The 13,176-nt window shown below is 39.9% G+C and overlaps 2 protein-coding genes across 2 annotated transcripts; one reads left to right on the forward strand and one right to left on the reverse strand.

Moving 5' to 3' along the window:
• The first annotated feature begins 5,029 nt into the window (after positions 1 to 5,029).
• ankrd34c (ankyrin repeat domain 34C) lies at positions 5,030 to 7,812 on the forward strand. The gene is made up of 2 exons (XM_063873981.1): positions 5,030 to 5,268; positions 6,188 to 7,812. The coding sequence occupies exon 2, from the start codon at positions 6,238 to 6,240 to the stop codon at positions 7,810 to 7,812; it is 1,575 nt and encodes a 524-aa protein (XP_063730051.1). The 5' UTR covers positions 5,030 to 5,268; positions 6,188 to 6,237.
• Positions 7,813 to 8,336: 524 nt separating this feature from the next.
• On the reverse strand, positions 8,337 to 11,807 carry LOC134858162 (retinol dehydrogenase 13-like). Its single transcript, XM_063874072.1, has 7 exons — positions 11,589 to 11,807; positions 10,967 to 11,107; positions 10,690 to 10,881; positions 10,451 to 10,612; positions 10,204 to 10,320; positions 9,905 to 10,109; positions 8,337 to 9,056 (listed from the first exon to the last, which is right to left on the reverse strand). The coding sequence occupies exons 1-7, from the start codon at positions 11,659 to 11,661 to the stop codon at positions 8,960 to 8,962; spliced, it is 987 nt and encodes a 328-aa protein (XP_063730142.1). The 5' UTR covers positions 11,662 to 11,807; the 3' UTR covers positions 8,337 to 8,959.
• Positions 11,808 to 13,176: the final 1,369 nt, after the last annotated feature.

A 13,176-nucleotide genomic window follows, 5' to 3' on the forward strand; every position in this document is an offset into this window, starting at 1 on the left:
CTTGTCACATTTTCTTATGGGAAACCTGAAGAATAATTACATCCCGGTTAAAATATCCATTCATTTTCTTATTGGAAGAGGGATATGGCTGGTAACAAATATTAGAGAGGATATATAAAGAGATTTAAAGTTGAGCCTTCTATAGGTTAATACGGTTCATCTGTTCCTCGATGACTAATAATGTATTTACCCAGTAGAGCATGATTCAGTCGCAAATGAATAAGTGGCGGATATCCTGCCTTACATTGCAGCCATGTTGTTGATGAAGCCTCAGATCTATTGTTAGTTCTGTCACCTAGAGAGGACTCATATTGCAGAAGCCCGGCTGATCCTGTTCGGTCCTGTCATGTCTGATTGTGCAGATGAGCCCTGACATCCTCGAGGACGGACAGGGATGATTTGACGTCACCCAACAACAGACACTGAAAAAGCTCTTTCCTCACCTTGTGCTGCAGAGGAGGTGTATTTTTGGTCAGAGTGCCCCATGGTGTCAAAGACGTCACAGTCTCACGGGTGTGAACCGCAGAACTGAAGTTCTCCAACTCGCTGTCAGAGCATCCACTCATCCACACTGATGTACCCACATACTCTGACAGACCCAAACTTCTGACAGATGCAGCTCTGAGACAGAGTGTGATGAATTCACAGCGCAAAAAAAACTCTCGTTCTGAAATGTATTTAAAGCCACAACAACATCTTCTAGCACGTTCCACAAATCTTACTAATACAGATATAAAACACTAAACATGCAATTATGAAAAGTTTTAGATGAACAACATATTTAAAGAACAAGGTGTGTGGCCCAGTAATCTTGACACACAGATAGTTACCCGCAGAGATGTCTTTGTATTGTCTCCGTAGTGTTTCACAAGATATGATATTTGAGCAGGGAGAGTTTTTGCTGTTAGCTCCATGAGGGGCAGACATTGGTAAGCTTCTGATTTGGTGGTGTGAACAGAGGTGTGACAGATTCTAACAAAACATCAATTTTGCCACCAATTACTTCTGCAGTTACTGAGACCGCTTTACAGAATCATAAACTCTGCCAAAAAGTATGTAAGGTAAATCGTAGGAACACTTGTCCATTAAGAGGACAGGAGGGAAAGGCGATCATAAAAAATATAGAGAAGAAAGTGGAAGTGCTTGGTTTTCAATATTGAAGGTATAATTCTTAATGATGTTAACACTACTGTCATCTGTGGATATATCTTGAGCACTTGATTACTGGCAGGCCATTCAGGCACCTCCAATTCCAATATCCAATTAAAGGCTCCACAACAACTCCTAATAAGTGGGGCACGGAGTTGATAAGCAACCAATTCTGAAGCTTCAGGCCCTCTGCTTCATTAGCAGGATGTTGAGCTTAAACAGAAAATTCAACACGCAGGACATCAAAGTGCCTCCTCTGCAAAATGAGTTGCAAACTCCCTATTAGATATGCACCAATCTCCTAGGATACAGCAGACATACACAATGATCCCACAGCAAAATTGTTGTCTGTATAATGCTCTTGAATAATGCTATTGAATAATGCTCTACTCAATTACTGCTCACCAGAAGGGCAGGTGTTGGTTTGCACCGTTAGATGAGAAAGAACAGAAGGAGTGATGAAGGAGGCAGAGGAGGAGTGGAACCAAGACTTCTCAATATGAAAACATCAAAGTGTCTGAAAATGTGTTATACTTCATGGGACATAATCATGGGTCGATAGTAAAAAATAAATAACTCAGCATATGTGAGGGGTAGCAGGTTTTTAAGCTGCACTGAAGGCATCTTTCCTAAATCTGCAGAGGTAGGAGGGAGGCATGGAGCAGTCCGGTGCAAAGCTGCAGCAGGGTTCCTGCCAGTTCATTGCTGTCGCAGCCCACACATTTGCTTGATACAATCGCAGTGACACCAAATGCCATGAAAATGTCAAACTCAGTGTTTAAAGAGACACCAAGCACAGAGGAAGAATCACAAACAAGCACCGCAACACAAATTATATATGCTCTGGAAAAATCAACGTCTGTGTCGTAATGCAAATGGAGTTGTCAAGATGGGCAGAATAAACAAGATATCCCTCATGAGTTAATTGTATATAAACAACTTGGATCTTGCATGCATGACAGCAGCAGATTAATTTTTTTAAAGAAGGTTCAGATTAGCTCTTCTATTCTGCCAAGAATTAGATTAATATCATGTCTGTATCTAGCTGCATCCTTCCGGTTTAAAAAATGGTAAATGGACTGAATTAAAAAAGTGCTTTTCCAGTCTTTACAAACTTTTTCAGTGATTCTACATAAACAAATTCAACCATTCACAAAAAAACAGAGGCTGCCATTTAAGGTGCCCTCTCAGCTCAGGTAAGCTAACATTTGAACATCATTGGCCATGCCATCGTGAGCAACAAATCTACCACAGCCACGGTCACTCAAAGAGTGAAACCATTATAATATGACTCCTCCGTGTCAACAAATGTCCTGTTCTATAGAAGTCTATTGGAAAATGACTTGATTTATTACCTCATAAACATTTTCCTCAGAGGATAATGCTCTCAATCGCTATAGTTTCAAGTATCTTTTAACACAGCATGATATTCATTGGAAATAATGGTCCAATCTATAGCATAATAGACAATAAAGTAGCATATGCATTATGGCGTGGCTATATTGTGACAAGCAGGTGTTCTCTCTTTTTTGGTCTTTTAACTTTGACCCATCACATGTGTTCAATTTATGCAAGATAGTTGTAACATTCTAGCAGCGTTCAGGAGTACTTCTACCCTCTTCTGTCAAATGCCAAACTCACAGCCCTATGACCTATATGGTTCATATAAAGCATGCCAGAAGCAGACTGTTTTCACTTTATATACTAAGCTAGGCTTTTATGGCAGTCCATACAACTAGTGCTCAGCACAGTCTGGCCGTGTTCCATTCTTAAGTGGTCTGTTTTGTTATCATGCTCTATAAAGTATTTACCTTCTATGTTTTGCCCCTAAACCCATCTGAAGTCTGAGAGTTTAAACCATTGTTTGACTTGATTAAAACCTAATAACACTTTTTTATATTTCTTGACTGTTGAAACACTGACATTGGTTGGGGCCCAATATAATGCTTACTGTTACTGACTCCTCTATGATTCATTGCTATCAGACTCAAAAAAACTATTAATAATGGTTGATAACTTTTTACATGCACTTCGGAAGGATCTATAAATATAATCTCCGATCTACAGTATGATCTGTTGAATACAAACCTCCCAATTCAGACTGAAGAAAAGGTTATATTTAGAAAGAAGGGGAGGAAGAGCAGCAGCTGTGATGTAAGATATCTGAAAATGGAAACTGCTCCCAGGGGTGACAGCGCTTATTCTCTCCAGCTTAATTATTTATTTTCCCTTTAATAGACCGCCGACGACAGCATTGTCAGGGCAAAGATCACGCTGCATGAGGACTGCTGACGTCCTGTTGCTCCCAGTGCTAATGAATGTGTCCAAACCAGTGAGCCTTGGCTTTGTCTGTGCTGCGTCCATCATCTCTCTGTGGACAGCGGCTCTGTCCATGATACAGGTCATATCAAGTACACAAAAACCCTACATTCTACAAACTTATAATAACAGTAGTACATTAGGTTATCTTTACCCAACCAGATATTTTTACAAAAACAATTACATTTCGCAAGTTCCTTCAGTTCTGCACTTTGCAAGAAGTAGCAACAATATTTGATGGATAAAGTATCAGAAATATTCCATTAAAATCAAGACTGTTGCTCATTTCTATTGCCACGTCTCTCGGATAGTAGGAACACATTCTTTTGACTTGGATGAAAACTGTATGTGCTGCTTTATAAAACCACTTTCTCCATGTGCCTGGTAAACAACATGTCCCCGGGGGCTGAGAAGGCAATCACAGGTGAGAAATCACTGGCAGCATTGACGACTGCAGTCCTGATACGTCAAGTGTTTGGATGGGTCATGAAGTGATTAGTTCCAGTCTCAGAGGAAAAGAGCAGGGGTCAGAGGACTAATGATTGAACGTGGTGGTGGCTGCTTACTTGTGCAAGTTAAAAAAACAAAACAAGCACAATCTAAAAAGTATTTGAGTAAATGCCACAAAAGCCTGGCGGTCCTTGGTGGAATGTTATGTGTCTGATTTACCTGTTCTTTGCAGGGCTGAGAACGTCACTGTTCTCATTAGAAACTGCTTCTCTGCTGTCTCATAGCAACCTAAAAATAGAAATGTCCCTATTAGGCTGTATAGCTGTGATGGCTGCTGCAAGTTTTGGCCTGTTTAATTGTACAGTAAATATATATGTATATATATATATATATATAGGTGTGAAATATTTGTGCTCCTTCTCTTCATTTATTGAGCAGTGAAACAAGTCAATCAGCGACACATTGGTTGGAGATATGCATAAATAAACTCTCAATTATTATTGATGTTATATCACTTCTTATACAATATCTAACAAGATCTCTGGTTTGAAGGAAGCCCATAATTGTTACATTTTGGCATTTCCTGCAGGAAGCAGTGTGATGTGGATCAAGAACAGACCCTGTTTGTCATATTTGAGATGAATGATCTTCGCTGTGCCCTTTATTACATGGCAGAGAGGAAGATTGTCTTTATTCTAACAATTGGCACTGATGTTCCACACTGCAGACAGATTAAATTGTATTTATAGAACATGCTTCTATGAGGCATGGATTCACACATTTAAAAAAGCATAAACGAATACCCAGCTAAATTGCTATTGTCATGTTTTTATGTGGGTCCAAGCTTTCATTTTAAAATTGTCCTTTTGAAATTATTAAAATAAAATACAAACATGCAGAACATTAACATGTGTTGGTGAGCTGCACGTATGAAGATCAAGACAGAGGTTTTCATCAGACTCAATTTATTTCGGTCGACTCTGACGTCAAGAGAATACACGTTTCATTCAACAAGCAAGAAGTAAGTTATTTATAACCCGCAGCATCTCCAGGTTGTGATCCTTGAGTGCGCAGTGAAAGGAATACTCCCCATTGGACTGATGTAGTGAGCCTGCATCACAAAAGCCACAGCGCTCATGTGCTATGGTGCCACAGAGGGACGGCGCCCTGACACCTTTACCAGGACGCTAAGATTGGAAGAGTCGCATCAAAAAACAAAACAAAAATAGGGATTTTGCGAAATACTGCAACAAACTTTTTGTTTTGAATCACTGATTTCCCACGATTTCTTCCCTCTTACAAGACAAGGCAATGGGTACTTTGAGCATGGAAAACCTCTCCTCTGAACAGGTAAGAGAATTAGCAAAGCAACTTTATTTTTGGTTAATTATCAAACTATCAAATGATGAAAACGAAGCTTCATTAATTCAACTTCAAATGTCGTTATCCTGCGTCAGTGTTTTCTTTATCTTAGAGGAGCGTGGTAAAAGATTAACCTTTTCCTTACTTAACATAACATGTGTGTAGGCTACAACGTTTTATTATGCTATTTCCTATTTACATAATAAGCAAGATTTCCAATGCAGGATTTAACGGACGAACAGACGACGAACCCAATTGGTAATGGAGCGCGTTTCTGTCGCCAAGTTCTCCAAAAAGAGAACCACGGACCGCGACTCTTAAGCCTCACATGGTGCCGATATTTGATGCCACCAGTCCATGCAGATTTCTGTCCCTATCTTAATTTTCAACATTGAAAATCACCTCGATCTACAATCTAATAAGCATTTTTTTAAACAGATGAATAAGGCTGATGCTGATGTTTTTGCACTTGAGGTTGATAAATGCTCTTATTCATTGCTTTTATAAATATGAAAACACAAACGATCCGGTGTTTCGACGAAGATAACAAGATACACTGTGATATTTATCATCAACATATCACGACCATCAATCAGTATTTGTTTTTGTGAATCTAACAGGTGCTGCTACCATGTTGTCTCCAGCATGATGTTTGGCCATGATTAGTTTCCACTTTGTAAAAATATGTTTTTACATATTACCATCATCTAAATTCTTGTATGAAGAATATATTTTCTATATCAGAAATATGTAACAGTAAGTTATATTACAATTCTTGTGTTGTAACAGACTGCCACCTGCTGGTGGTGATTATTTAGCAAAAACATTAGAGAACCAAACACTATAAGCCTCAATTTGAAAGATCTTATGCAATATATGCTGAACTTTTTCATTGATTTGTTCAAAGGTTTGTGAGCTGTAAGTTCGACATAGAGAAGACCTTTGATTGGCTGGGAGATGGCAGATATACTTGAGCTTCGGACAGATGGAAACTCACTCCTGAAGGCGGTATGGCTCAGGCGCTTGAGACTAACCAGGCTCCTGTTGGAAGGAGGTGCATACATCAACGAGAGCAATGAACGTGGAGAGACGCCCCTCATGGTGGCCTGCATGTCCACCCACAGTGACCAGCAGAGTGTGAGCAAATCAAAGCTGCTGAAATATCTGCTGGACAACCAGGCAGATCCCAACATACAGGACAAAGCTGGCAGGACAGCTCTAATGCACGCCTGCATTAACAAGGCCGGGCACGAGGTGGTGGACCACCTGCTGAGCAATGGAGCTGATCCCAGTTTGGAGGACAGGAGCAAGGCCTCGGCACTGGTCTATGCTATCAACGCAGGTGACAAGGCAACACTAAGGCTGCTCTTGGATGCATGCAAAGCTAAAGGCAAGGAGGTCATCATAATCACCACAGACAAATCCCCGTCTGGAACTAAAACTACTAAGCAGTACTTAAACGTCCCCCCATCACCAGAGCTGGATGAGAGGTCCTCCCTAGAGTATTGTACCTCTCCGTCTGACATTAATGTCACTGCATCTCCCACAGCTGAGCAGGAGCAACAAAACACAGTCTTCAGTTTCCAAACCAAGTTAAAAACTTCTAGTTCTGCTTCAAAGCTAGCCAATGGGCCAACGTCTCCAACACGCCGGACTGCAAATCCCAAGCGTGCACGTTTGCCTCAGCTGAAGAGGCTGCAGTCAGAGCCATGGGGGCTTATTGCTCCCTCAGTCCTTGCTGCAGCCGCCGCCCAAGAGGAGAACAAGAAAGCCAGCACTGATGAGGATGTTGCTGCAGGGGTGAACGGACTGTCTCTGAGTAAGAGGTCAGCTCTATCTCGACAAAACAGTGTGGATGGAAAGGACAGCTTGTTTCCACTGGTGGGTGAACAACCCTGCAAAATGACAACCTCAATATCAGTTCCTCCAACGTCCAAAGCATCATATGAGAGATCTGTAGGCCAGCACCAGTTGCTGGCACGGCGCAGTACTGTGCCCACAGAGGAGAGCAGCAGCTGCAGCAGTCTGAGAGATACAATGCATAGAAGACATCTGGGGAACGATCACTATGACTCAGACTCACAGCTCTACTCAGACTCTGCCATGTTAGACTCTCCTAAGATCCCAGGGGATCGGAGGAAACTAAACACTTCTCCACTAGCGATTCTGACCAGCTCCAGGGAATCTCTAGAAAGTAACACCAGCCCATCCTCCCCCAGCACAGCACGCAGGCGGGTACCTGGCCTCTTGGAGAGGAGAGGCTCAGGCACAATGCTGCTGGACCACATCACCCACACCAGGCCCGGACAGCTGCCCCCTCTCAACATCAACCCCAACCCTCCCATTCCTGACATTGGAGTGAGTAGCAAACCCTCCTCACCTCTGGCCACAGGGATTAGATCTATAGCTCCAGTAGCACCAAACACACCAAAGAGAGGTGGCCTCAAGTCCAAGAAGAAACTTGTGAGGAGGCACTCTATGCAAGTAGAGCAGATGAAGCAACTTTCTGATTTTGATGAGCAGGCTCATTAGTTAGTACTGGTGTTAATGCAGCGCATATTGTGGGTGTAGAAATGTGAACACCATAAATTGTCAGGATGTACATCCATATGTTCAGCTGTGTAGACTCACAGCCCTCTAGATGTTGAATAATATATATATATATATTGAAACTGAGCAATATAGATAGACTTCCTCCCTGTGGTAAACCCAACCTGAAGGATTATTATCTTTTGACATCACAGCACCTGTTGAACATGTATTACAGTTTTGAATGTAAATGCCAAGAAACGGTACTATCCCTCTGAACTAGCTCTCTTACAGAATAATGTACTGCGTAGGGAACATACAGGGTCCACTTGTAGCCAGCAGGCCACTTGGGTGCAAATTGTGCATATGTAATTAGCACCATTGATGGGCTTTCTTTTTAAAAGAAAATTGTGATGCACTTGTCTGAGATGTAGCTTTGAGTAAGATGAAATGTGACTGTTTGTAGCAAATTTGTACAAAGTGCCTTTCAGATAAATAAACCTAAAAAAAATAAATGGACACATACATTTAATGTATTAGGAGCATTTTTTATTCATGATGATGTAACCAAAATGTATTTTATTTCAATATTGTTGGTCTCACATGGAACACTACAAAACATATACGTGATGTGTATGAATGAAAAACATGCCTTAAGAAACAGGTACAACCATGGGCTATGTATAACAGCACTTTATCGCCCAGGAGAAAAAAAAGGTTGCTATTAACAGAGTTACAAACCTTCAAAGCACACGTAATCCTTGTATGATGGAATCAAGAAACATTAAATGACATTCAACCCCTCAGTCAACACAGACATTGTTGAATTTTGTCAATTAAAATGTCATTTCACGCTAATGGCAATCAAAACTAAAGATCATACAGCTTCCATGTTACTTAACTGTGAAGCATTGCTTCTGTTTAAAAGAAATCCATAGTATTTTTGCAAGTAGTTTGTTGTAGATTCTAAATAAATGTCTATCTCTTGTGAATGCTGTCTGTTTACTTATTTGTCACCTTAAGTAAGAGCTCAGCTGGTAGTGGCCACACAAATGCTCATTAGAGAGAGCATCAGTCCATCCTCAGGCCACTTGTTAATCCTTTGGTACTATGAAGATGATGATGATGATCATGATCGATGTCACCGTGATTATGTCAGGCTAACCATAGCCGCACTCAGATCCCACAGCTTCTTGGCAGCTTCATCATCGAGGCCCTGAGGGGCGGCTGTTTTAGGGGCGCAGTCGCTGTAATCAGTGAACAATTCACTGTTAAACATCTGACTTGGTCCATTTCTACAATGCTGATTTTCTCACAAGTAAAAGAGTTCGTAATGAATAAGAAAAGGTTTGTCGTAATTTGATTTATTTACTATATTTAGTTTGGTATTATTCACTGACTTGATAATGGCGTTTAGTTGGGTCCTGTTTTCAGACCGATCTTGGGTCCTTTGATTTTTATACAACAATTGTAATTTAAAATGACTACTGTGATGTTGGTGAAAGTGGTCACTAATTATGACCCACCTCTGCAGCTCCCCATCAGCTCTATGGATCATTTACATCTATTTTAAATTCATCTCTCCTCTGCAGCAGGCAGATATTTTCTTTAAAAATGGCTCTGATAAGCACACTGTATTACTGTATACCTGGCCACCAACAAAAGCCAGATATTTCCCTCATGAGTCAGTTGGAGAGCAAAAAAGAATTATCGGGTGGCCAGGAATATGAAACCCAAATGAATACCATTGTGTGTGTGCTTAATAAATATATAATTGTTTGCTAACACATTGGGCCCATCACCTATTTGCCAGTGTATCGTATCAAATAGAAGAAAGCTGTAGCAGTTTACAACCACGACTGCATTTCCTACGTTGATTCATAGTGTATTAATCATACTTAAGCTGAAAGAATAGTTAAAGACCCGCCCTATGAGAACTTTGAGTACTCTCTACTGCTATGATGTGTCCTTTGTATGTGAAGTGTTGTCTTTATAAAACTCTGTATAACAATACATTTCATCTTGAACCTCGTATTAAAAGTGGCTGTCTCACTTATCTCAATAATAATGAAGCTACTGATTATCAATGACTGACCTGTAGTAGAGTCCACTTTCATTCTGCAGGCTCTGCTCCACAGCGCAGTAGATGGTGGTCTGAGCGCCTTCTGTTGGAGACTTGATGAGGAACATGAGTGGTGTAAATACAACTTTCTTCCACATGGGCATATTGGGCCACATATGTCGACCGAGCTCCGTCCGGATGACTCCAGGGTGGAGGCTGTAACTCGTTACTCCAGTCCCTGCAAAATGACAAGACATGTCATGTCATTCACACAATCTAGGAGTTTATCAATACTGCATAATGTCTGGTGTACATTTAAAAGATAATAATACCTTGCAGCCTGTTAGCCAGCTCCCTTGTAAAGAGGACATTAGCTAATTTACTTTGAGAATAACTTTTCCAAGGGAGGTATTCTTTCTCCAGATGTATGTCATCAAAATAAATTTGACCTGTTGAGTGAAAGCAGTATTCACAGATGAAGTATTTAATAACAAATTTAAATGAAGGGACAACATTTGTAAGAGAATAAAAGTATCTCTACATCTCTTGAAGCGAATTAGAAGAAGAGAAAAGTGGCACCTCTTTCATGAGCTAAACTGGAGACATTGACAATGCGACTCGGGGCCGACTTCTTCAGGAGATCCAACAGGCAGTTTGTTAACAGGAAGTGGCCCAGGTGGTTCACACCAAACTGCATTTCAAAGCCATCTTCAGTCTTCCAATTTGGGCAGCTCATAATACCTAAAATAAATAATAAAGGTAGGATGTTCGAATGTGTTTTATCACACCATCAGAGGTGAGAAGTGATTTACATCTACCTGCATTGTTGATGAGAACATCCAGCCTTTCTTCACTTGCTAGAATGTCTTCGGCTAGTTGTCGCACCGACTGCAGAGACGCCAAGTCCAACTTTCTGACAACAACTTGATCGTTTCCACTCCTGTTCCTTACCTCTTCTGCAGCTTTATTGGCTCTGTCCATGTCTCTGCAGGCCAGAATGACTCTTGCGCCTGCAATGCAGCTGAAAATGTGTTAGTTTTCAAATGAAATGTAACACACAAATACAACAACATTAAAACTGGATAAGTCACGAACCCCTTCTAGCCAGGTCTACAGCAGTTTCTTTGCCAATCCCAGTGTTGCCTCCGGTGATAAGGACTGTCTTTCCGTCCAGTGAGGCTTTACTGCGACAAACTCCACCTGCAAACCATTTCTTCGCACCAAGAAGTCCCACTCCTGTTGGAAAAGTCCATACAGTTAAAATACCTCTCCATCTTTGAGAAATGACAGTTCACAGCACTGCAGTTGTATTTATATATTCGCATACAACACAAGTTTTACATAATACAATACTGGCACATATTTTGTCAATCAATTATTGGTGTTAGGGTTTTTTCCAGCAAATATGCATACATTGGCCTGAGAAAATGACTGAAGACAAAACAATATACACTTTGTTTACATTTTAAATAATGAAACTAGTAACAACATGAACTTGTTGCAAATCATGTCAGTTCTCGAAGCATGCAATCCCATTTATTTTCAGGAATTCAACCAGACAACACTTTCAGATTTTGAATAAGCAGCGTGTTTTAACTGAATCGTAACAAATTGCACTATATATAATCGGTCATTAGCGTAAAGGTAGACTAAGTAAGTGTACAAACTAAACTGTAAAAGATAATGTTAGTTGTTTTTTCTTCCGAAAAAGCATTACCTGTTACTGTGATCACAGCAATAGTTTTAGGATATTGCAAAACAAACGATTTTATCGTTGTAAAGTTCTGCATTGTCGTGTTGATCCTGACACTGCTATACTCCCGAATTAAATAGCCTAAAATGTATTTCTGTTAAAACACGCTTCTCTTTTGCATGAGCTACAGAACTACAGAAACGAGGGGAACATTTGGTGCAGATAAACAGCTACATAACACAGTCTTCCTGCAGGAAGTACCGCCCACCGTCATCCTGTGGAATCCTATTGGTTCTTCATCTGTTATCGTCAAGTAAGGTATTTTTAAGAGAGTTTAAAAACGATGATCTACATAAACAATGTGTTAGCACTGTGAGTATTATTAATAAAATAATATTTAGAATTATAATAATAATACAATTAAAGCTGTTATTATTTTTACAACAAATATTAATTGGAACAGTTATAACAATAATATCATTATGTTATATTGTTATTAACAATATTAAGAGTTTTGAAGATAGAGTGGAATTCAAAATATTTCTTTACAGATTTCTTAATAAAACATATTTTATACAGTAAGTTTTAACATCTTGAAAGCACAAATGATGTTGCTTTCTTCATGACTTCACATTTTGGATCAATAACGACTGAAAACAGATTCAATGTGCATCTTTGTTTTTTTTTGTTGTCTTTGAACAATATCAACTAATTAGTCAGGGGCAGTATTTATAGATAAGCAAGAGTTATAAATAACTAAAAAATATCTAAGTTGATAGTGATGATGGCTGAGTTCCAGGTCTCATGTTTTTCTGTCAAAATAAAGACACACTTTTGACACATTGTAAGTTTGAAGAAAATATTAAATGTTTTGTGTAAATTAGTAAAGTTAAAGTTGCAATTGGAAGCATTTGTACAGCATTGCCATGCAATGTAGATGTACAAATCCAATCCCAAATCAGATGCATACAAATCCACCAACAGAGGTCCCTGTAGGCTGACTAACATAGTCTCACTGCCTCAGAGGGCCAGCAGATGGAGCACGTATTATTATGTTTAATTTTAATATCCAGGGTTGTCGAGTATAAGAACACTGAGAAAGCCCTTTATATAGCATCGACTTATATCCTAAATTCCTACGAGAAATTCAAGCTGGTCTCCCTCTGTTTAGGAAGACAAACGACTACGCGCTACCAAGTTGCCAGTAATAATAGCATTACACCCTCAGCTCTGAATCAAAGCCTCATCAGAGCAACAGTTGAGCAACTACACATTTTGTAGATTGCTTTTTGATTCATGTAAAGTTTACATGTATCTGCAAAGTCACCCCTTTCTCTTGAACTTCAGAGCACGTGGGGTGGTTTATGGGTCGGGGCTATATTGCTTTGACCTTGGAGTTTACATGGTGACACCTGAGACTGCTTGTGAAAGTGGGCAGCTTGTGGAAACTATTTACTTACCAAAGGGTCAAAGGTTAATGCATAAAGTCAAAAGCTAATGTAATTACTACTGTCCCCTGTCAGACCGCAGTTACCTGCTTATCAGTCTCTCAAAACATGTGCCTGAAAAAAAAAGTGCATTTCAGGTAATAAAACAGCAGGCCTTCTCTATA

The sequence above is a fragment of the Eleginops maclovinus genome, chromosome 2, assembly GCF_036324505.1.
Source record: "Eleginops maclovinus isolate JMC-PN-2008 ecotype Puerto Natales chromosome 2, JC_Emac_rtc_rv5, whole genome shotgun sequence".
In the NCBI taxonomy this organism is placed as follows: Eukaryota; Metazoa; Chordata; class Actinopteri; order Perciformes; family Eleginopidae; genus Eleginops; species Eleginops maclovinus.

Coding starts and splice junctions, on each gene's coding strand:
- ankrd34c (XM_063873981.1), top strand. CDS start 6,238: ATGGCAGATATACTTGAGCTTCGGACAGATGGAAACTCACTCCTGAAG.
- LOC134858162 (XM_063874072.1), bottom strand. CDS start 11,661: ATGCAGAACTTTACAACGATAAAATCGTTTGTTTTGCAATATCCTAAA. Junction 10,110..10,203: donor GCTGGCTAACAGGCTGCAAG/GTATTATTATCT, acceptor GTCATTTTGCAG/GGACTGGAGTAACGAGTTAC. Junction 9,057..9,904: donor GAAAGTGGACTCTACTACAG/GTCAGTCATTGA, acceptor CACTGATTACAG/CGACTGCGCCCCTAAAACAG.